The 26,211-nt window shown below is 34.7% G+C and overlaps 1 protein-coding gene across 2 annotated transcripts in view; it reads left to right on the top strand.

Annotated features, from left to right (window-relative positions):
* The window catches only part of LOC111507338 (equilibrative nucleoside transporter 3), a 68,225-nt gene that overhangs the window by 6,283 nt on the left and 35,731 nt on the right, over positions 1-26,211 (top strand). For both annotated transcript variants that reach the window (XM_074178180.1, XM_074178181.1), the window contains exon 3: positions 23,445-23,691. In XM_074178180.1, coding sequence (XP_074034281.1) covers positions 23,445-23,691 — 247 coding nt within the window. The remainder of the gene's footprint in view (positions 1-23,444; positions 23,692-26,211) is intronic.

Consider the following 26,211-nt stretch of genomic DNA (forward strand, 5'->3'; position numbering starts at 1 on the left):
GACGTAAAAACTTAAACATCTAATTTGGGAGGGGTGTTTTTTTGTATGTTCCCGGTATTTTGAACGGATGAAAATTCAGAGTTCAGTATATCATCTCTCCATTAACATTTTCCAGCTAGTCGTATTCGGGGATACAAGCCAGTTTGAGAAGGAAAGAATTAATCATCTAATGTGGAAGGGGTGTTTTTTTTGTCGGTTCCCGGTATTTTGGAGGGCTGAAAATTCAGAGTTCAGTATGTCATCTCTTCATTAACATTTTTCATTGAGTCGTATTCGGAGACACAATCCAGTTTAGGATGGAAAAAATTAAACATCTAATGTGAAAGGTGTATTTTTTTATGACCCCACTATTTTGAAGGACTGAAAATTCAGTGTTCAGTATATCATTTCTCTGATAACAGTTTTCACTCGGACATAATTGATGACAATTCACAGATTGGGAAGCGAACTATTCCACTCAAGTGATGGGAGTTCATTCAATGAATCATTCTTCCGATGAATTTTTCACTTGGTCATAAATTCCACCAGTTGTGACCCAAAAGTGTCTTATATCTATCACATTCACGTCAATGTCTCCTCGTCATTATAATACAGATTATAAAACTGCATGCAGTGTAATGATATTTTCAAGTATGAAGTCGATTCTAAGAGGAAATAATCATGTTGAAAATATTGGTTGCCAAATAATCGATCTTCATGAATCAACATTCTACTATTTGTGTGGTGTAAATCGGACTCAGGAGTGGGGGGCGGGCGCTAGATTTGGACGCTGGCGTCCGACGCTAACTTCACGCAAGTACCTCAGCCCTATCATAGGATTGCGTAATCAACTCTTGCCTAAAATTATAGGTGTCACACGTACGGATTAAAAAATGATGAAACATCATGAAAACCCATAAAACGTTCTACCACATTACCATCTTTGATATATCTAAAAACGATTAAAAGTTGTGATGTACAGGTATTATAGGTAGTTTCTCAATTTCCCATGGGAAAAAAGAAGTACTTTCAATCTCCTTGCTTATATTTTCCTTAATAATATATGCCACAATGTCGTATAAGCTCATTTTGGATGGTTTTTGACATGCCCGAAAAAACGCTATCGTTTAAAAAAGTGTCAAATTTTGAATCATACCTGCCGCATAACATTAAAAGTTCCTTGTAATTGCCGCGATTAATCGAATCTTTGGTTTCAACGTGTCCACGAAAAGCTAATTCTTGGGAACCCAAATATATCGTAATATCAATAAGTCTTTTTAAATTCGACCGATTTTTCCTAACCTGATTATTAAAAGAAATTATGGCCTCTTTTTGAGCTGTATCTGAAGCTGTTGCTATATTTTGTTTGCTGAACAATTTTAATTCACAAGGCGAAAATATATGCTACTTAGATTCAAAATGCCTTTCTGTAGAACGAGGTCAATTTTTCAAATCGGAGTATCCTATTTTAGACCACATTTGGTATTCGGTTTGTACGGAAAATAAAACCCAGGGCCAACAAAAAAGTTTTCCTCGTTCAATGAAGCCGGTTAACCAATCGCATTTATCGTACCAACTAATATTAAATCCTTGATTTTGTCGAATATCTGACGTTTCAATCGAAATCAAATTTGGTTGAGGCCTTCCCAGAGTTTCAATAATGTAAAATTCATTATCATAAGATAAAGACTTGAAATTATTTGTCAGCAACCAATCGACTGTATCGTCAGATTTTTTAATTTCGTCCAATTTATCCATAATAAATGAAACAAAAACTTACCGAAAAGTGAACACCTTGAAATTGAAAGAAAATACATAAAAATATTACCAAAAAGCACTGCTATAATAATGAAAAGAGAAATGAAAATTTTTATAATTTCTACCACTTTTATGCTATAATACAATACTGCCTGTTTTATACACAAATAACAAATATTATCAAGAAACACTAAAACGAATTACCGAAATATTTTTCTGGTCCGGTTCGTCACGGCATCTCGTCCGAATAAATAAATAAAAAACAAACGCAGTCATACACTAACGGAGACCAACTGGAGGCTTGCCTCCTCTAACGCTATAATTTCTACAACTGAAATTACAAATCGAGACGTATGTCGCTGGTTAAATCGGTCTCGTGAAGCCTGTGTTTTTTAAAGTGGTCGGAGGCTTGGCTCCCTTGCAACGTATGGCATTTATTATTTCGAGTTGATGGTTCGTTCGTTATTCGTTCATGGGCGGTGCGTTTGAGTTTTGTTGATGCAGGATACAGTGTGGTACGTACTACGTTGTGACTGATAGTGTTTTTAGGGCATATTATGTATTTATATTAAAAATTAATGGTAAAGTAATGATACCAAGCATTTTTAGAAAAAAATAATCATAATCATTTGTCAATATCTTTTAATTCATTGCGATGAATAGCCTCAAATTTTATGGGGAGGCTGAGCCTCCCTTGCCTCCTCTGACGAGCCGCCGCTGGTTATGACAATCCAACTCTCAATAACGAAAGCATTTGTGCAGTGAATAGGACAACCGTTTGTAATTCTAGTTCAGTCCAAGTTATCAATTTGAAATAGACCTGTGTTTACTAATTTGAATGGATTATGGCCGTGATGATGAACTGAAACAATCATACGACATAGGCAATGTTTGTACAACTTGTCATAAATCATTCAGATCCAAAACCAGCCTCATAATTCATCATGGAAAATTTCACAAAACGTCAATGTCAAATTCAGAAAATAGCACTTTGATGTCGAACGATTCATTATTTGAAAATTCCAGTAATGACCAGAATAAAACAGGACAAGGAACATCATCATTGTTCAAAAGATTAGCTGCTTTAAAGAACTCCACTAATATTGTGATGAGAATCCCCAGATCAGCTAGAATTTGCGTAGCAGCCGTCTTATCCGAAGCCATCGGTGAATGTGTAATGCAGAACTCCTTTTCCAGTTAGGAAAATATACTTACCTTCATATTTAGGGTTCTCCCTATACACTTTTCGAGAGAGAAGAGAAAAATATCTTCAACAACATTGATGAAGAGAAACATCAAATTGATGAATAACAAATCATGCTTTTCTGCCAGCGATTGCCCAACGATTCAAAGGAAATATCCCAAAAATTATTTTAAATTAGGTTGATGTGGGCGATATTAATGGAAAAATCTAGATGAGAGGTACTTGGCACCCCTCTCACTATGGAAGCTCTATGTGAAAGTTTGCAGTACAAAGTAGATTCCATTGACTTGATTTCCACCCGTTTATATGATTTGCCAATGCATACTTCCTTTCTTTTTGAAAAATTGTTTAGCCATTTCTAAACTACGCTATACTCTAAGATGTTATCCTTGCTAGAAAAGTCAAGTATACCTTATGAAATTTGATGGTCAGCTACGTAACATAATTCAAAATGTTACCAAAAGCTGTTTCACTGATATTTCTTGGTCTCAAGCAACATTTCCTGTGAATCGTGGAGAGTTGCGTCTGCGCTCGGCATCATCGCTGGCTTTACAAGCATTTATGTCTTCCATCAACGATGTTTCGCAATTGATAGATATACGTCATATCTCCTTCACCAACATAATAGACAATTTAGCCATCGAAGGCGAATCTATTTGGTGTTCTCAAACCAAAAGTCATGTGCCTACGGACCTCAAATCACTTCAGAAAGCATGGGACGAACTTTAACTAGAAATTGCTTCTGTCTCCATCAATTCATCTTTGTCATCTCTCTCAAAGCTCGCCTCAAAGCCGTCAATAATAAAGAATCTGGTGCTTGGTTGAACGCATTACCTGTTGCTACTCTGGGAACACTATTAGATAATGATACTTTCAGGGTAGCCATTGGACTCTGAATGGGTTTAGATATTTGTACTTCTCATAAATGTGTTTGTGGTAGTGAGGTAAATGAAAAAGCTAGAATTTGCGTAGCATCCGTCTCATCTGAAATCATCGGTGAATGTGTAATGCATAAATCCCTTTCCAGTTGGGTAATCTACTTACCTTCAATGATACTTTCAGGGTAGCCATTGGACTCATATTGTGTTCAGATATTTGTACTCTTCATAAATGTATTCGTGGTAGTGAGTAAAATGAAAAAGGTACTCATGGTTCGAGCTGCAGAAAGAGTTATGGACTTTCTCCGAGACATCACCATGTCAACAACATCATAAAAAGGGCTTTGATATCAGCCGGGATACCTTCTATTCTAGAACCACTAGGTACCAGCGGTGATAATGGTAAACGACCTGATAGAAATACCCTTGTTCCCTGGAAATGTGGCGGAGCTGTCGTTCAGGATTTCATATTTGCGGACACATTGGCTCCATCTCATTTAGTTGGAATGTCTGAAACTGTAGGGGCTGCCGCTTTAACCAGTGAGAAAGCAAAATAGCAGAAGAATCGAAATGTTGGAAATAACTTTATATTTCATCGTGTGGCTGAGAAACTTTCGGTGTATTTGGTCGCTTATCTCTGAATTTTAATAATGACATTGGCAGAAGGATGACTGAAAAAACTGAAGAAAAAAGATGTACCACCTTTCTGATTCAAAAAATCAGTTCAGCTATATAGCGTGGTAATTCAGCCTCTATTTTGGCACCATTCCATCGTCACAACAGCAGAAGGATGACTGAAGACACCGAAGAAAAAATATGTACCACTTTTCTGATTTAAAAAATCAGTTCAGCTATATAGTGTGGTAATTAATCCTCTAGTTTGACACCATTCCATTGTCACATTCACTGGATGGAATTTTCCTTCATTCCGTTGTTTCCAAATCATATTTATATTCTATTCACGAAGAGAGATTGTTTTCTCATGAAACCTCCCATATTTCTTGTATTACTTCCCATAAATTCCCATCAGAAGATACTGAGAAATATGATGAAGTTCTAGAATTCTCTTCTCCCACCAAATTCAATACGTCTGCCATATCCAATTCAGTTTCGGACAATTAAGCTTCAAATTCCTTATCTTACCGATCCAGTGAAAAGGTGAATCATCCAATCTGTGATTACTCAGAAGAAGACAGCAGTGCCAAACGTAAAATCAGCAGTTACAACATTAGTTCAGTATGAATTCTTGGGTTTAATGGGTTGAAAAATATTGGAAACAACTGTTTCATGAACAGTGTAATCCAATGTTCATTGAACACGAGACGATTGTTGAAATATTTAAAAATGATACATACATGGAAGATATCATTACTAGTATTTCTATTATGAAAGGTGCTTTAATGAAAGCGTTCGCAAGGAATTGTGGTCAGAAGATTCATCTGATAGAGTAATAAACAGTGCTTCGAAATTCGAAAATTTGCCCCTCGATTCATGGGATCTGCCCATCAAGACGCCAATAAATTTCTTCGATATCTTTTGGAATGTTTACATGATGACCTCAATATAATTACTGAGAAACCTAAACCGATCTTAATGGAGATTGACGAAAATTTGAGTGAGAGCGGAAAAGCGCAAGAGTCCTGGCTGAGATATTTAAACATGAACAACTCTGAAATTGTAGACATTTTCGTTGGTTGATTAAAATCCACTATGAAGTGCACACACTGTGGACACTCTTTAGTAACCTTCGATCCTACCACAAAGAACTGATCAACTGAGTTTGTCACAGTGCTTGGATTCCTTCACGAAAGAGAAAACCCTGAATTGAAATGAAAAACCAACATGTTCGAGGTGCAAGGAAAGAAGAAAATGCACGAAATCCCTATCAATCCATAAATTTCCCCGTATTTTAGAAATTAATTTAAAAATATTTTCTCCAACGGAAACGTTCGGAGACAAATTGAATGTTATCATCGACATTTCTTCAGAAGGATTAGATATGAGCAATTATGTAGCATACAATGTGGCCACTTGTCGTTATAATCTACATGCACTTTCGAATCACAGTGGGATTACTTACAACGGGCTTTACACGGCATATTGCAGACACCCATATAGTGGCACGTGGCATGAATTCAATGATTCACATGTGTCGCCATTTTCACCCAATTCGCTTGTGATTGAGGAGGCATATGTCCTCTTTTATGAACAGGAGAGAACGAAGCAGCACTTTTGAGGTGTTTTTTTTCTCTTTTATCTCAAACTCTGTTAATCGATTTTTATGATCTGTAATATATGAGTTGTTTATTGAAAAAAAAGAAATATACTACTCTGATCTCATCACCATATTTGGTTGTATTACATCAGGCCTTCCATGGAAAACCATGCAATTTGTTTTTTTAGAATAGGATATGAAAAAGAGGAACTTTTTGGTATACTTTTACGAACAAAAGCAACTTTTGAAGAACTTATGAAGGTCAAATTGAATTTACCCTGAAACTAAGCCCAGATCTATGGAGCTCAACTCCAAACATACCCTAAATCTGCTATGTGTTCCAGAATACATGAAAATAATTTTGATTACTAGACCTATCACCATTAACTATTCTGCAGTAAGTGTTTGATTGATATAGGCTAGTTGATTCTACTAAGGAATATATATGTCAGCAAATACAACTGCTTGCCGCTTTGAACTTCATTTCGATTTCATGTGTTTCACATGAGAACTATTCGATGTGAAAAATTGTGTCTTTGTGACACTGTCCGTCCAAAAAATGCTCTTCGACAGCTAGGTGAATGGGAGTAAAATCACCACAGAAAAGTTGTTGGGGTACGATTTGATTTTTTGTTATACTTGTCAGTTTCCAGTGAAAAATATAATTTAGTCTGTAAACAGGGCCATTGGGGATGGTACAATTCTAATCTATGAGAACAAGATATATAATAATAATAATTCTAAGGTCGAGTGGGCCGAAGTCGGCAACTGAGGGGTACATCATGGCTTGCCAGGATGGTGTCTTCAACACCTTAGTCTACCGTTGTGGGGAATGAGAAGTGCCGAATTTATTGGAACTATTCGTTCCCCACCCTCAGGCTCATACTACAAGCTAACAAGCCTGATGTAGACCTTCTCGATCACCAGAGCAAAACGATATTTGTCGTGGAGTTTTCAGCTTCTGGCGAGACGAATATCGTCAGAAAAGAGAAGGAAAAACTGATAAAATGTCGAGATTTTCTCTTCGAACTCCGCAGACTCTATCCAGATCACTCTGTCAAGATGGTTGTTCTGATTATTGGAATCCTTGGTGGAATGATGTCCTTTCTACTCTCGAATCTCAAAAATCATACCGGCTTGCCGCACTAAGGCAGAAATATTAGCCGCACAGATGCAGAAAGATGTCATTCTTGGCTCACTCAGGGCACATGATTCTCGGACCCAATGATCACTTACCCCAAGGTGTGGGGAGTGGTCATTGGTTGATAATGCTGGCGCGCCCTCCCGAATGTATCGGGGCTTCGGGGGATAGGGCCTGACCAGCACACACTACGTTCAGCAAAAAGCTCAGATAAAAGTCGCAGAGATCACCTTACTTTCGCTTTTCTCAGGTCGAGTGGGCTGAAGTCGGAAACTGAGGGGTTCATCATGCCAGGATGGTGTCTTCAACACTTAGTCTACCGCAGTCGCGTGATGGGTATAGAGGTTCCTCACACAAGGTGCAGGGCCTGCCGCAAGGCGCCCGAGACCCTAATGCACTTGCTATCAGCATATCCAGCATATGCGGTCTCGGCCTATATCCATCGACATAACACGGCCCTAAGAGTGCTATATTACCATCTACGACACACGTACGGTATTGTCGAGACACCGGTGTTCCCTTAAGCTCCAGGGGATATTGAATCCGTTGTGGGGAACGGGAAGTGCCGAATTCATTGGAACTATTCGTTCTCCAACCTCAGGCTCATACAAGCTGATAAGCCCGATGTAGTCCTTCTCGACCACCAGAGCAAAACGATATTTGACGTGGAGTTTTCAGCTCCTGGCGAGACAAATATCGTCAGAAAAGAGGAGGAGAAACGGATAAAATATCGAGATTTTCTCTTCGAACTCCGCAGACTCTATCCAGATCACTCTGTCGAAATGGTTGTTCTGATTATTGGAGTCCTTGAATCTCTCACTCGAATCTTTAAATCATACCGTCTTGCCGGACCCAATGATCACTCACCCCACGGTGTGGAGAGTGGTTATTGGTTAATAATGCTGGCGCGCCCTCCCGAATGTATCGGGGCTTCAGGGGATAGGGCCTGACCAGCCCACACTACGGTGAAATAACATAAGAATAATGTTTATTCATAAAAAGCGAAAAAATACAGATCTTCTATCGTTACAAAATCAAATATTTCAAAAAGACTTGGTAATATAAGGCTTAGAATAAACAAAAAATTCACCGAAGCTGATATTATTAGCTTGTATGTGGTGACATATTATGATGCTGTGATGTTGAAGAATCAAATGAAATACAGTCAAATTAATGGAAAAGAAAACAAGGGTGAAAATGAGATTACAGGTTAACCAGAAGAATGTGTTTTTAACTAGCTTGAGAGTTTCAGATATAGCTTAATTATGAAAAGGGCAGTAGACCAAACTTGGAACAGAAATGGCTCAAGAAAAGTTTAAATAAAATAATTTTTTCCAAGGAAGTAATACTGAACAATAATACCAAAAATTTCATAAAAATAAAATTTCTATTCAGGTTATCATAATGATAAGTTTGAGAAAATTCAGCAGAATATAGTAATTGTAACTATGATTTGTTGTGAAGTAAGGATAATTAGTACAAAAGAATTGTTTCAAACGTCATATTTACGTCATGAAACATTCATGAAATATGGGGCAAGCGCGATCATCAAAATCAGGAAAGTATAACTTGTGTTGATGTGATGATGGCATGCCTCAGATTTCCACAGAAAAATCTGACAGAACGAGTATGTGAAAGAAATTATTTTAAATAGCCTAAACTTAACATCAATGATATTATGTATTTTTTATTTCGACTAATCGATGTGTTTGAATTCTTGATCTTGAAATCAGCCATAATTTCAGCTCTTTCTAGAACAGAGATAATGAATTCAATTGTTTCAATTCATTTGGTAGATCGTTATATATCTTTGGCCCAAGAAAGATGCTAGATCTCTGGGCTATTGTTTTAGCCACATGTGGAACTGAAATGGAATTTTTTTTGACCTTGTGGATGGAGTAGGACTAATCTAGAAATATTTTCCTCCGGTTTTTTTGTTCTGGTCAACAGCAAGGTCAAATGAAATATTTGTTTCACATCTAACATATTACCAAGCTTGTAAACGTCAACTGATGGGTAGGTAACTGGTTTTCTGAATATTATTTTCAAAATTCATTTTTGAATTATTTCAACATTCTTCATAATGTTATTATATGCCCTTCCCCAAGCTATCATGTCATATCTCAGTTGGGATTCCACCAATGCGCAATACAGCATTAAGATATGTTTTTTTTCAAGAACGTTTTTTAAATATTTGAATTTAGACAATAGGCTTCTAATTCTTAGCACTAACTTCCTAATGTGTAAGTTCCATTTCGAATATTTGTCTATCATTACATCTAGATACTTTATTTCTGTAGCTTGTGTGATTTTCACAATGCTGTTTCCACCTCTGATTTCAAGGGGTTGAAGACTGGGTAAGTTTTTGTTATTCACTGAAAAGGCTGAATATTTTATTTTAGAAAAATTTATAGTCAATAGTTCGAAATTGAACTGGTCAATGATTGTTTCAAAGCCAATTTGTGCTTTAGTGATGAGCGAGTTCCAGTTTTCGGCTTCATAAAAAACTGCTGTGTTGTCTGCGTAGCTTAAAAGTGTCCCATCAGTGTGGAGATTGAACAGATTATTGAGATATACTGTGAAAAAATTTGGACCAAGTATGGTGCCTTGCGGTAGCCCAAACGTCATCACTTTATATTTACTTAAAGTATCACCTACTCTGATACACTGCTTTCTTCCACTCAAGAAACTTTTTATGAGAGTTAAACCCGTTCCACGAATATCTAAATCTTCTATACCGTTCAGGAGTTTATTATGACTTGACAGTATCGAACTCCTTGGCCAGATCAACGAATATGCAGAGGCACGGTTTACTACTATCAAAAAATTTATAAACTTGTGTAGGTAATTCCTTTATCGTATCCTGTGTTGACCTGGCTTCTCTAAATCCAAACTGTCCAGATGAGAGGAGATTATATTTCTCAAAAAAATCTGTTAACCTTCTCTTCAACATATATTCTAGAATTTTAGTTATACCAGTGATTAGATAAATCGGTCTATAATTTATACAATTAAATTTTTCTCCTTTTTTAAAAATGAGTTTAATAACTGTCGTCTTTAAATATTTTGGCCATAATCATGTTGTTAGTATTTTATTGATGAGCAGTGTTAGTGGCTCTTTAATATATTCTTTAATATGCTGCAGAACTTCTACTGATATTTCATCTATTCCTGATCCTTTGTATTTTTTTCAAGTTGTTCATTATTTCTTCAACTTCATCTATATTTGTTTCTGTTAAATATTTTGAGCTCCGGTTAACAGTTCTGAGCTCTTTATAATTTCGAGTAGTTTCTATTTTGAGCACTTGGTCCTCGGCAATTTTAGTATAATGCTCTAAAAAAATTTCCGCAATCCCAATAGGGTTAGTTGCGGTTTTGTTATCCCCATTTTCAATTTATGTTACTTCCATCCTTTTGATTGGCTGAGAGTAAGCAGCATTTACTGTTTTCCATAGTAGTTTTGCACTGTTTTAATCTTTATCGATCTCTTTCTTATGATAATCAGCCTTAGATTTCTTCAACAATGTATTCAATTTATTTATCTATACGTTTTAAACTGTCCTAATAGAGAATGCTATTCTTCATCAAGTTTCTATTGATTGAATAACATATTTTTTCTGGTGACAGAGTTTACTAGAGCTGAGGTTATACAAGACTTTTTTTGTATTTTATTTGTCATCTCTTGTGTACCAGAATTCAATATTTCTTTTATTTTTTTATGAATAAATCAGTTGCTGATTCTACGTCATCTGTTGCATAGAAGTTGTCCCACTTTTCATTAATATTTCATTAATAATGATATTATTTCATCAATATGTCGAATGAATAATCATAAGTCACATTGGATCAGGCACGGAACTCTAATGGAAATTATTTGCAGGATTTTCATGAGAGAGTTCAATAAAACCTCAATACTTATTTTAATATAATAGCTCTTCTGGCGTGTCTGAAAGTAGTAGGAAAATACTTCATTAAGAAAGTTAGCCGGAGGCACCCATTGAAGGATTGAATCATTTAACGTACTAAACTTTTATTTATTTCTCCCACCGTTTTGAATTTCTATCAGTTCTCTTGATGATAAAACGTTTCATGTTGACTTTTTGATAGCGTAATACGTCTTGTGAAAGAAATTGTGTTGAGAATTCCATGTGTATGAAAATACCACCTATATGTTGATCGCAGACAACTATCACAAGTATTGTACCAGCATACTACAAAATTGGCATCCACAGTCTGGTAACATTCCTACAAACAAAGTAGAAAATTGATGAACAATCGAAGAATTTCAGACTCAGAAATCTTGCACAAGAAGATAATGATCCAATAATGAACATGAAAGCAGCTTTTCAACTTATTCATATATTTCAGTAGATATATGTCTAAAAAATTATGGAAAATGAGCAATCTATTATTCATGAAATTTGTTGATGTGTTTGAAGGCAATGCTTTCAAACACATCAACAAAATCAAGCATTCAAGCAATGCTGAAAGCAATGCTTTTCAAAGGCAAAACAAATTATTTGAAGATTTGAAGAGCTTGCTTGCAACCGACATAAATAAAATCTGATTTACCAGAAAAGGTCAGTAATGAGCCATTTCCATCGTGATATGGAACATGTTGAGATTTCCAACTTTTGAGACCAAGCTATTTTATTATACAGGGTGGGTCAACTTGATTCCTTCGGTCCATTGCTATCAGGGAAAACAATTTTTCGAATTGCGAAAGTCATGTCGATGAATACTATCTTTCAAAATTGCCTTCTCGCATACTGGGTGATTCAGCCGAGCGTGGTCAACCAAAGTTTTATTTTTTTAATGAATACCTAAGTCATTCAATTTCATTTTTTTTCCTTCTAAGGAATCTTTGTTTTTGAATTTCCATTGCGGCATTGCTGTTATTCCAGAGAAACCTATTTTGCAGACAATAATTTTTTAATCCACCATCCGCATGTCCACAGAAATTGAGGGGAATTTTCAAGGAATAGTTAGTCAACATCACTATGATAATTTCTGGCATCTCAACTTTTGGAAACAATATATAGAGTGCTCGGTAAAACCGGTCAAGTTTTAGTCATTTTCAAACAGATATAACTTTTTCAAATAGAACACCCCGTATTTTTTCATTTGTATGGAATGTTTCAACATTTGACTACATTTTTTATCAGAAGTATACCATACGGAACACTGATATTTTAGAAATTATACCCAGTTTTATTAATTGTTGTAAACACAAAAATGTATTTATTTATGTTCACTTATTCAAACATTTTTCAATACGATCATTAACGCCTAAATTTTTCATTGAATAGACGAGTCCAAAAGATGTTCAAAATAGCAACCATTTTCTGCAATACATTTTCAAATGAATTCCCTTCACGTTCCGGCATATCCTCTGGGATACCCCTGAAAGTTCTAGCGATTCTCCGTTTCATGTCTGCTTTAGATGTTGGAGGAGTATGGTAGACAATCTATTTGATCTATCTTCATAAAAAATCCATTTTGGTCAGGTCCGGTGATCTGGGTGGCCACACCACAGGCCCACTCCTACCTATTCAATTCTGATTGAAAGGATCGTTGAGGTATTCCTGTACTTCAGTTTGAAAATGTGGCGGTGCACCGTCTTGTTGTAGCCACATTGTAAGTCTTGTTCGATATGGAACTCCATCCAATAAATTCGAAAACTCATGCCGAAGAAATCTCACTTTTTTTTTCCAATGGGATGCCCATCAAAAAGATAAGGACCGATAACTATTTTTCTGAGAATTCCACCCAAAACATTCAGTGATCAACGCTGTTGATGGTTCAGGCAACGAACGAAATGGGGGTTTTCCATTGTATAATAATGCATGTTATACCGATTCACATTTCCATTTTTATGAAAAATCGCTTCATCAGAAAATAACAGGAAATCGAAAAAACCATCTTCCTGATTGATCTTTTACAAGCCCCATCGGCAAAATTGAACACGTTTTACAAAATCGCTTTCTATTAACTATTGCAACAATTGCATGTGATGAGGATGAAATTTGCTTGCTCATATCATTCGAGACACGCTGGTTTGAGAAAGTCCCAATTCTCTGCTCAGGTCTCTGGTACTCACATGGAGATTTGTTACCGGGCAGACACGTTCAAACTTCTCGTGATTGGCATTACCAGTTCTTTCAAATCTTGTTTTTAGATCCTGAAATGCCCTTCCATCTGATAGTCTTCTTTCGGGGAATATCTCTTTGTGAATCCTTGATGCAAGGAGGCAGTTTCTGTCAATTTTCCCCAAAACCCAGACCATTTGCACCATATCTTACAATACATAATTCATAACGAAAATGATTCAATCTACTCGCGAAAAAAAAGTTCAACACATGGTGTTATCGACAAATTCCGAGATTTATTTTTTGATGACAGTCATGGATAACTGGGGTTTTAAGGAAAAAGAAGAATAAATATTCTTCAGGTTTTTTACTCATTTCTCACCGTTGAAACCACTGATAATCATCACGGGATGGTTTGAAAACTTTTTACTGGCGATTAGTTTGGATATTCGAAAAACAAATTTGAGTAAGTGAACGTGAGAATTTTTTTTTGTGAATACAACAATTACTAAATCTTGGTATAATTTGTATAATATCAATATTCCGTATAGTATACCTCAGATGAAAAATGTAGTTAAATTTCGAAACATTTCATACAAATGAAAAATTTGAATTATGTCTGTGTGAAAATAAATGAAACTTGACCGGTTTTACCGACACCCTATATATTGTATCCGAATATTGAGATTCCAGAATTTATCGGGGTGATGTTGACTAAGTATTCGTAAAAAAATACACTTCACTGCTGTAGACATGTGGGTGGTGAATTAAAACCAAATTGTCTGCAAAATAGGTTTTTCTGCAATAACTTGGCAATGCCGCAATGGAAATTCGGAAACAAAAATTTTTTGAGAAAAAAATAAAGGGATCGAATGACGGAATGGGAAATGACGATGAGGGTATTCCATTGCAAAAATTTAACTTTGGTTGGCTTCTCACGGCTGAATCACCCAGTATGTGAGAAAATAATTTTGAAAGATAGTATTTATCGATATGACTGCGAAAAAATTAAGCATTTCGAAAAATTGTTTTCGCTGATAGCAATGGACCGAGGGAATCTTTTTGACTCAGCATGTATTCAAATAACACCCTATTGTGGAGTTTTCACATATAATAATATTTCCAGTAATAACTTACTCAATTTTCACATAATTTCTCTCATATATTCTTGTAATTTAAAATTAATGAAATCTACCATCTGCGTATATTTCAACATACTGTTATATACTGTTATAGGTCTTGTCTTGGGTATTGGGTCTTCGTTAAAAATACCATAGTAAGTAACATCAGTTTCTTGTAAGATATGAAAAATGAGACTGATTGATAATACGTGAATAATTGAATAATTATTATCCGTTAATTTGGATGAATTCATATTTGAGGCCCAGGACAGGTAGTAAAATTGGCTGTTTAGGAACTGTGTTAGTCCTATTATTAGCGACCATTTTTTTTGTCAGATTATTTGACAGTCTACTGGAGTTCCTATCAATTATGTTTCAGTGAGTTCCAGAATCATTTTTGTTCTTTACCGATGGATTTCAGTGTCTCCATGAATCGCAACAATCCGATTCATCGATTGGAATCTTCTGATGTATTGAATATTGGTTTGATATGTTCTTTTCGAATTTGATCACAAGACGATGTATTTCCTAAATCAAATATTCATATATCGCATGGGTTGCCTTTTCACACTTCCAAGGATGTAATTTTTTGCAAATATAGTATTGCGGTGGAATTCGTTGTCGTCGTTTTGATATATGGTATAACTGTTTTTTCAACAAATATATTCTCCAAGGAATAATAGTCTCAAATTGACATCTTGTGGGAACCTGAATCGCTTATTGGTGGTGATATTTAAGAGAAAAGAAAAGTATGAGGTGAATTTCAAAAATATAAGTAATTTTTTTTTGTTTCATTACTAAATTTTCATTCTAATCATATCTTCAGACTTGAGTGTGTTATATAAAATCACTGAAGATGGTAGTTGCTTCTGCTTCAGTTTTCTTCAGATTCACATGAGTTCCTTATTAAGGCGCACCATCCTGTTGAAACCATAAACCCTCATCACAACTTCCAGGATCAATTCTACTGGGGAATAAATTAATTGAAGCAGGTATAAGATATCCCCTTAAAAACTGAAGGTATGTTGGCTCGTTTAAAGTACCGCCGAAAAAGTAGGGTCCGATGATCCTATTTCTCACAATACCAGCTCATATATTGACATTTTGCGCGTATTGTGTATGATGCTCACGCATCTAGTGGGAGTTTTCTTTGGCCCAGAACCTACAATTCTGCTGGTTGACCCAGCTATTGATTGAAAAAGTGGCTTCATCAGAAAAAATTATATTTTTTACGAGGAGATGGTCTCGGTGATAGTTATCCATCATGGCTCCACAAAATTCTATTCTTCTATCTGGAACATCCTTGTTTAATATCTGTAGAAGTTCGATTTTGAAGGGATACCATTTTTCCAATTTCAATACTCTGTGTACAGTTGTTTTACTGACATCGAAATCACGACTAACCTTAAGAATTCATCCACTTCAAAAGCAAATAGAACATTTAGTTTTGTATCAGCATTTACAGAAGGACGACCTGATTTGCGTGCATTTTCAACTGTACCAGTTTCTCGAAATTTCTTTTCAATTTTATTTACTGCTGCCTGCGTTATGCGTCTTTCTGGATATTTTTCTTTGAATAAGTTACACACGTCCATCTGAGTTCGCGATCTGTCTCCATAAAAAATCGTCATAAATATTTCAATTCTCTGCTTTACACTTAAATTCATTACTACTTCAAATTAATTCGAAGCAGTACTAAAGAAAATTCACGAATTAATACAACAGCTACTGTCCTATTTAACAGTTACTGAACGTCTATCGAAATGAAGACATTTCACAATAACAAAAAAACTAGCCGTCTAGTTTTTTTAAATTAATAAGAAATACTTGTTAGCACGGTTACTTTCTACTACAGCAAGGACTTCAGTTCGAACATTAAAAATAAAGTCATGTATTCATTACTAGATTACTTTTCCATTGTTAATCATTGGAAAAAAATATAAAATAATTAATTAATTTCTACTTTCATTCGATATCAATAAAATTTATTTTCTGAGCGCACATCTTTCAAATTCTGTCCGTTAGACCACAAGTATCATACCTTTTCGGAATTAGCTTGTTACGGATTATCTTAAACAGGGTGTTGCATTCAAGAAAATTACCGATGACGTCATCACATTAATATGGATCACCCTGTATAATGAAATTTTGTTGTAGAATGTAGCATATTAAAATCAAAAATCGACGTGTTTCAGGTTTTTGTAAAACGACCTTTGGTTTTGAAAATATCAAATTTATTCCATTCTTTGCGGACACACTTTATAATCAAAATATTGTTGAGACTTGCATACAAATGAAGGGTACCCAAAAAAAGGTAAGGAAGAGGCGGCTAATTTGGAATTTGATAATTTTTATGAAAATTTGTTTGAAATTCGGAGGGCTCACAAATTTTACTGTTTTGATTTTCAAATTTCTAGTCATTTTGTTATATATTTTGAAGTATTAGAACTTCATTCGATTCATTTATGGATGGATTGAAAAATTAGACTGAATACATTCCTACATTCCTAAGGTTAACAGAAATTATTATGCATGATCTATAAAATATAATTAACTCGGGCTATATCTTCACTCTTCAAAATCAGGACATTGAAAAATGTATGTAAACGAATGAATAGTCATATTAGTAATTTGATATTCCCGCCGATTCTCATGAATGTCTTGAGATTTCGATGATGATAGTCATAATAATAGTCGGCTTCATTCACCGACATGAGTGAAAAACTTCGAAATAACAAATGAAAGTACATAGATGAAAAATGTCGAAAAACTATATAACCCATAGTTATGAGTCATACTCATTAAAATAGGAGTAACAATTAGATAGGAAATGAAAAAAAAAACACAAACACTAATTACAGTATCGAATCTCAAAAACAGAAAGAACGTTGACGGTATCCAAATAAACTAGTCGTTGAGATAAGGTGATATGTCTGAATTCACTGGAAAGTGCATTATAGAAAAATGTAGTTATAAGTATATGAAACTATATATGAGTGAAGCAAGGTGTTAGTGTTTTGGGAATAATAAATTAATCAAAATTAGTCAAATAATCTAAAAAAACCATTCGTTCAGGCCAGTCTCAACTCCATACACTATAGGTTAATGGACTGACATCTATCAGGAAACAACTACTTCCCTGGCTAATATCATGAAGGGCGGTGGATTATATCCGTTGGATTCAGCCTAGTTCGAGGAATGATACTCTGAAGGAATTTGATTCTCAATTATCGGAAATCATCGACTTCATGTTGATGATAGACACTACCTTGCGCTGACGAGTGGCTAAACAGCCCTAAACCGGTCTGCAAGTGTGTTCCTGTAATTGAAAATCTATTGCGGCAATTGTATCGCCCACAGCATACACAGGCTTAACTTCAGTGAAGAATCTTACACTGACACCTGTCGGATATAATCCAACGCCCTTCATGATATTAGCCAGGGAGTAGTTGTTTTCTGAGAGGTATCAGTTCATCAAACTACAGTGTAGGAAGTTGAGACTGGCCTGAACGAATGGTTCTTTTAGATAATTTGATTTATAGCTAGTCATCAAGTATGCCCACTGCCACTGACTACACTTGAATTGAAACAATAGCTGGAGATTGACTGACTTTAATTTTCTTTGCACTTATTTTCGTTATTACTTATTACATACAAGTATAATCCATGGACAAAGCATCTAGGTACAGTAAGTAGCAGAAATAACAACATTCATGACATCTCCTTTCTTCATATATAACAAAAGTAACTGAACAAGTTCAGAAATATATTATTCATTCAAATAAAATTAAAACATACTTGATCATATATTTTTTTTTTCATCAAGATTAACCAAGCCCACAAAATAAATTATTATTAATATTTCAATTTGTCAGGTTTTTTATTCTTCGACCAAACATTGTTTTCTCGGGTACTTCATTAAAGAAGATATAAGATGAGATCATTTCCAAATCGTCATCAGAATCAAAATTATCAACATCAATATTATTTCTACTATTGACTTCTATCTTTTCTGCATTATCTTCACTTTCCATCAGCAGAGTTATGAGTAACTTACGGTTACGTGTTACTGAAGTGCCATCATCTCTTTGGATTACATAAGAGCGTTCCCTAGGTTTGTCGACTACTTTGCCAAATTTCCAAGTTGAATTTAATTCATCTTGAAATCTTACATTCTTATTTATTTCGATAGGTTTTAAGAATTTGGCATTTTTGTTGTGATATTCTGCTTGTTTCTTTTGACTTGATTTTATTTGGTTATTAAATTTAGTGAAATTGACAACTTTTGGTTTCAAATAAGTTTCAGTAGTAGGTAGAATATCTCTCAAATTTCTAAACATTAATAATTGAGCTGGTGAAAAACCACTTTCTAATGGGGTATTTCTGTACATAAGAAGTATTGAATCTGAATATTTTGTATCTTCTATGGTTTTATACAACATTTTTTTAACAGTTTGTTTTTGTCTTTCTACTATCCAATTCGATTGAGGGTAGTTAGGACTGGAAGTGATATGATCAAAACTGTATTTAACGGAAAATGCAACGAATCGAGCCTATTTAAATTGCCGTCCATTGTCTGAAATCATTATTGCTGGCATACCTAAGCGACTAAATATTGCTTTAAGATGTTTAATAACCGTTTGCGAGTGAGCATTTTGATGGCAATTCCAGCCATTTAGTATAATAATCAGTAACGAGCAGATACATAGTTTCCCCTAAATACAAAATATCACACACGATTTTATACTACGGTATTGTTGGTATTTCATGATACATTAAGAGCTGTTTTTGTTGGTTACAACTATATTTCAAACAAATTCTACAATTTGAAATAACATCTTGTATATTTTTGAAAATGTCGGGCCAGTAGAAACAATCTTCGGCACGATTTTTGAATTTGTGTATGCCAAAATGCCGGAAATAAACTTTTTCTGTGATATCACGTCTCATATCAGTAGGTATATTAAATTGTTGACCCTTGAACAATAACCCATTACTCTCAATAATTTCACTCCTGAACTTATACGGATTTCCAAAGGAACTTTGTTAATTTTAGATGGCCAACCTGATTTCAGAACACTTTTCAATAAATTCAATTCATAATAACTCAGTTTTGTCAACTAGTTCTCTATATTTTTTATCAGTCATTCTAAAATTCATATCTATTACACAAATGTCCAAATCATCATCAAGAGTAACATCATTCCCACTTGTTTCCAAATATGATTGAGATAAGGCATCTGCAATAAAAATATATTTTCCAGGTTTAAAACTATTCTGAAATCAAATTTTTGTAGTTGCATCATTATCTTTTGTAATCTTGAAGGACATGATGTTAGAGGCTTTCTGAATACACCTAATAAAGGCTTATGATCACTTTCTACAACGAATGTTCCACCAAAAACAAATTCATGAAAACGTTCGCACCCAAATAGTATTGCATATAGCTCTCTTTCTATTTGGGTTGAATTTTTTTGTATTTCCATAAGAGCTTTTGAAGCGTAAGCACAGGGCAGATTATTTTGCAAAAGGCAAGCACTCAATCCATCTTTTGAAGCATCAACCGAGACTGTTACCGGTTTATTTATATCATAAAATTGCAACACAGGCAAACTAACAAATATTTTTTCAATCCATTGAACTATTTCGTATGTCTATCTGACCATTCAAACATTACATTCTTGTTGAGGAGTTCACGAAGTGGATAATTTTCATTAGATAAATTCGGTATAAATCTACCGACATATGTGATCATACCCAAAAATCTCTGCACATCATTTTTATTTTTTGGTAAAGGCATATCTCTTACAACTGCAATTTTATTTTCGTCTGTAAAATATCCATCTTTTGTCAGTTTATGTCCCATGAAATTTATTTCACTGTGTCCAAATCTACATTTTTCTCTATTGAAGTTATTCTATTTATTATTTTTTCGAGCTATTTCAAAAACTTTTCCCAACCTTTCATCATATTCATCTTGATTTCTCACCCAAACAATTATATCATCTACATATATATCGACACTCTCAAGATGGAAAATATTTTTAAAACGTTTATGGAAAACTTCTGGAGCTGATCGAATTCCATAAAAAAAAAGTCTTCCAAAGGGTGTACTGAAGGTACAAAGTTTTGTACTCGCTTCTTTCAGCTGAATTTGCCAAAATCCATTATTGACATCTAATATACTGAAAATACAAGAGCCAGACATTTTTTAAACAATTTGATCGATATAGTAGGTAGTTGAAAATATTCATGCTTTATTGCATGGTTTAAGTTAGCTGGATCTAACCAAATACGTTATGAATCATTGTTTTTTCTGACAATAACTACTGAATTCATCCAATATGTAGGACCATCAACTTTTTTATTGATTTTTCGTTTTTCTAAATCAACTAAAGTTGCCTGAAACTTTTTGAGAATCGGAATTGGAATTTTTCTAGGAGGATGGACAACTGGTATCGCATTTTCATTTGAGGTATTGTGATATTTTTTTTACGACAACCCAAACCAGTGAATCTATCTTTATAATTCGTTGAAAAATCTGTGTATGGATTTTGTGCAGATATCTGATCATGACTATTTACAACATCAATGCGTTTTAACAAATTCATTTCCACACATTTTTCTAAACATTGATAACCCATTTCAACTACAAGAAATTGCAATCTATAAGACTTGTTTTTGTATCGACAATCCAAAACACATTTTCCAAGAATTGGTATAGAATTATTTGTATATGATTTCGAATGAATTTAGTTCATCATTATCAATTCAGGGTGGAAATCAATAGTATTTAATTTATCTACTGATATCAGATTGACTTGAGCTCCACTGTCTAGTTTGAATTTGATTGATTGACATTATTTATTGACAGGGATGCAAACCATGATTCATGAGGCTTGTACATTTTACAATCTACAGACCCTATGAATAGACAATTTTCATTTTTACTACCTTCATCATTGTTTCCTTCCACCATATTCACATTTTTTTGTAAGCACATTTGTGCGCAATGATTTAAGTAGCCGCACTGACACTTTTTAACGTATGCCGCACACTGGTTTCTTCCATGAAAAGTTCCACACCGATACCAAGCTCTCTTTCCACGGTATGGTCCATTTTGTCTGTTGATGTGTCCGCTCTCTTGTTGTCCTTTGTTAGTAGAGTTAAAACTCCTACACTTTTTTAATGCCTGGACATAGAATCTGATGAACAGGAAGCCTGTGTAATGATATTAGACTGTTGTTTCAAATTTTCGACTGATATACAGAATTTCACGGCTTTTTCTAAATCCATCTCATCGTCTTGAAGTAATTTTTCTCGAAGACTTTGGTCTTGTAGTCCACAGGTGGAAATTGCTTTAATTAGACTTTCCTTCAAGTCGACAAACTCACAAGAACGTGCTTTAGTCTTGAGATCCGTCACAAATTGTTCCATTGTCTCGTTAGACATTCGCTTGCGCATAAAAAATGTATAACGTTCGTAGGATATATTTTTTTTGAGAAAAACATGTTTCTCGAACATTGCCAGTGAAGTTTTCATTTTGTTTTTTTCGGTGTCGTTCTCAAATGCAAAGGTATTGTAAATAACAAAACCTTCCTCACCTATGTAATGGAGAAGTTGGGCTATTCAAATTTTTTCATTCCTCTTTCCCATTTCCGAAGCAACTAAATATTTTTCAAATTTTTGTCTCTATAATTTCTAGTTTTTGGAGATATTTCCCGAAAAATCCATGGGAGCCATCCCTCTGAAGTCACTAATATTACTATTAAATACTACTTTTGATTACTGACTGCGCCATGTTGAGTTTCTTTGAATTGAAACAATAGCTGGAGATAAACTGACTTTAATTTTATTTGCACCCATTTTTGTTATCACTTTTTACATACAAGTACAATTCATGGACAAAGCATCTAGGTACAGTAAGTAGCAGAAATAACTACATTCATGACACACGTGACAATTCATAGTATTGGAATGAATCTGTGATTCAAATGTTACGTATCATTCAAAGGAATAATGAGGGTTTCTCTGAGTAATGACTTTATGAGTTATGACAAAAAGATGAAGTTGCCTGATATTGAACAGTCTGAGTCATCCAAACTTATCAAATTCAGTTGATAGATGATCGAACTTCTTGATAGCATAAAAAATCGTATGCAGTTGTTACGTAGGCGTTTCACGTCCGAACATATTGAAGGTGGCCCATAGACAATATCACAGTGAGATCCTTAATGATACTATCGACCGCAAAGCCACAGTTTGAGTCTAGACATCACTGAGTCTCTATTCCGATACAGCTTCGACAGATGGTACTGATTTGTTTATGGAATATAAATGGAATGAAGATCAGTATCTAACCATAATCCTGAATTTCCACTTTCATTTACTATAAGAAGTGTGTCATCACCAAGTCATACATTACTCAGAACTCAGAACAGCTATTTTGCATAATAATTGAAATTCACTCGTGATCTTTTTGAAATTAGAACAACTGAGAGAGTTGAGGAATCTTCAACATCGTTATTGACATTTCGGACAGCGTTTCCCAGTTAATTATAGTGAAAGTTTGGTATAGCTTGGTGTCGTCAGCATAATGCTGTCTGCTGACGACGAAATATGTATCGATGTATCTCAAATCAACTGGTGAGGCATTTGAACATCTGCTTTTTCAGCGGTGCAGAAATTCTTCTTGTACATATTTGGTGGAAGTGTTTCCTTTATTTGTCACTAATCACTTTTTGTTTTGAAATGCATTGAATTTGGAATATAAACTCTTGATCTAACCTTAACCTGTCCTTAACCTAACCATTGAATGATTTCGAAACCATACTAATTTTTGACTCAAAATGCGTATTCGTTTTCAGTATGTGCCTTGACCTTTTCCTTTTTATTTTTCCAATTGTAACATTCGGAGAGAGAAGGGAAGTTCCAATGCCCTCTTTTTATCTCTTCTTTCCTTTCGCATGCATTAATCAAATAACTGAAGTAAAATTAGGTTAATAGTATGTAGTTAATTTTCGATTCATATCAATTCAATTAATATTTTGTATTTTCAGTACTGGATGTACAAGTTCAGGGATGTTAGCCAGGAGAATTATGATCCCAATAACAAAACTTTTCTGCAGACTAATTTTGCATCCATATCATCTATGATGTCATCTGTACCAACAGCTTTAACTACTGTGATAGTATCTGTTTTTGCCCACAAAATAGGTCTCAGATTACGTTTACTTGGTATCATGATAGCACTGTGTATATCTTTTATATCTGTCACGATATTGGTAAAGGTAAACACAGATTCATGTAAGTATATTTGTGTGATTTGCGAAATGAATATCTTTATATGAACATTATCAGTATGTGAGAATGATGTTAATTCAATATCTGATTTCTTGAATTGGAATCAGTAGTTTATTTTATACTACCGAATTTCAGTTTGTTGATTTGAAATTATTGCAAATCAATTTGTTTTGTAGATTGATTCTATTTTTTATAATTCCAACCTTCACTTTTGAAAATGACTTTGAGTGAAAGGGAAAGTGATTTGAATAATAGTGGACGAGTGCGTGTCACTAAAAGTCGTGAAATATTTATATTCCACATCTACTATAGCGAGTAGCGAGTGAAGCGAGTCGACGTGTTTTGTCTGTCTCCTCTATTTTATATTATCTTACATTATCGAGTCCTAAAGATATGGCTCCAACGATAAGCAACTCAAAAAGCAATGATGCTGAGGAAGTTAGGACGAATGCTGGTGAAGACATGAAAACATTCTTCGAAAAATTATTGATAAAACATACTAAAAACTTGGAGCAGCAAATTTCTGAGTTGAAAGAGGAAAAAAAATCCTCAGAGAATCTAATATCGATATGATTAAACTCCTCTCTAACTATGAAGAAAGTTATCAGTAAAGAAACGGAACAACAAAAAAGTGTCGGAATTTCAACAATGGGAACAAAACCTAAGATTCAACATTCCACCAACCCTAAAAACAATAACAATATGCGATGACACAATGGCAGAAACTCATCAGTGATAGTGGGAACGAATAGTACCGCAGCGGCAGCAGATTTCACTGGTGCACCTAGGAGACTATGGCTGAACGTAGGAAAATGTTTGCCGGATTCTACAGAACAAGGGATAAAAACATACCTAGAAAATTAATCACCATGACACTCATTTAACGTCGAAAAATTAACTTCTCATGGCAGACTCAACTCTTATAGAGTAGAAGCTGACGTTGAACTTCAGGACTTACTATACTTCTTCCCATTGGCCGGAAGGAGTACTTGTTAAAAAGTTTACATTTCGTACGAAACATTCTGAAATTTACAACAATTGCGCTTTCTAAACAAGTAGGTACTGTAGTTTTTGACAATTTGAAAATCATTCATTTAATTTAAATATTCAATGCATTATAAATAAAACTAGTCAGCTTGAACTAGTCCTATCTGAAGAAAAACCAGATGTATTATGTATTTCTGAATCGTGGTGTAATAATTTCAATGTGAATACTGTTCAATTTCACGAATACAACCTCGCAACACATTTCACGCGACAAAACCATATACATGGTGGTAGCATAATATTTATCAAGAAAGAAATTGAATTCAAATCAGACATTTTGACAGACATAATTGAAAGTATATTTGCAAGACAAATGTTACTACAGGATCAGAGAATTTCTTGATGCAAAATGAAAATTTGTTTGCTCATATAAATGTTATACATATTTTCATGATTAGATAAGTAGGGTATTATTTTAGTTTTAGGGTGTTGTTTCAACTTGTATGTTTCTTATACTCTGCTTTTATCTTTATTTTCATTTCTTTTATTGACTATTCCTATACAATGTATATTGTCTACACAGAAGTTGAGAAACTTGTGCGAGCTAAAGACTAACGAGGTCTTACCTTTTAACATGTGATTCCTAACACGGTTGCAGAATCATCCCAGCTTCAACCAGATAAATTCTCTCGAGAAAAATATCTGGTCGAGGCAGGAATCGAACTCACGATCTTCCGATCGTGAGTCGGGCGCACTACCACCGCGGCCTATTCTACAACTGGCGTATCCTATATTATGCTGTATGTGATCTGTAAGGATTGAATAAAGATCATTATCATTATTATTAGGTATTGCGCACTGGCAAAATGCCAGTACTGTCAGGCTGAATAAAATTAGAGCAAATAATCAAATGTAGACCTAGAGCCATGAGTATTTTGGATATATAATTCGAATGAAAAGTGTTTGAGATTCAGAACTATCAGTTTCCTTCCAATAGCGTCACTCTCTTTTAGAGACTCATACTTCTCGAAGAGAAACCCAGTTCATAAATTATCTCGATGCATATACTTCAGCTCATAAATTAATACTAGTTTTCCAGGTAACAGCTGTTTCAATTTCGAATGAGTAAATCCTACACCTATGAATCGATAATATGAAAGTACATAGTTTCCTTATATATTCTGTAGTCGGCCAATGGATCTTTGAGAACTCTGTTCAGTTTCCAACATATTCAAGAAATACTTCATTGTGAGATTTTCACCAAACAGTTTAACAAAATTGAAACACCTTTTTCGCCATACCAATGTCTTTTTCAGGCGTGTCTCTACTCCTGACGCCTGAGGAAGTAACTGTATGGCGAAAAACGTGTTGATTTTCTGTAAAACTGTTTAGGGGAAATATCACAATGAAGTTTTATGGATATTTGTCAAGTACCTATCGGCCGATTCCATAAAATATCTGTTAAAAATCTGTTCTTCCGTTAACCAGCTGTCGCACCCCTACGAACGACAACCCTCAGAATATAGTTTCCAACAT

Source organism: Leptinotarsa decemlineata, unplaced genomic scaffold (assembly GCF_025532065.1).
Source record: "Leptinotarsa decemlineata unplaced genomic scaffold, Ldec_3_MD MMD2_tig00003557_RagTag_RagTag, whole genome shotgun sequence".
In the NCBI taxonomy this organism is placed as follows: domain Eukaryota; kingdom Metazoa; phylum Arthropoda; class Insecta; order Coleoptera; family Chrysomelidae; genus Leptinotarsa; species Leptinotarsa decemlineata.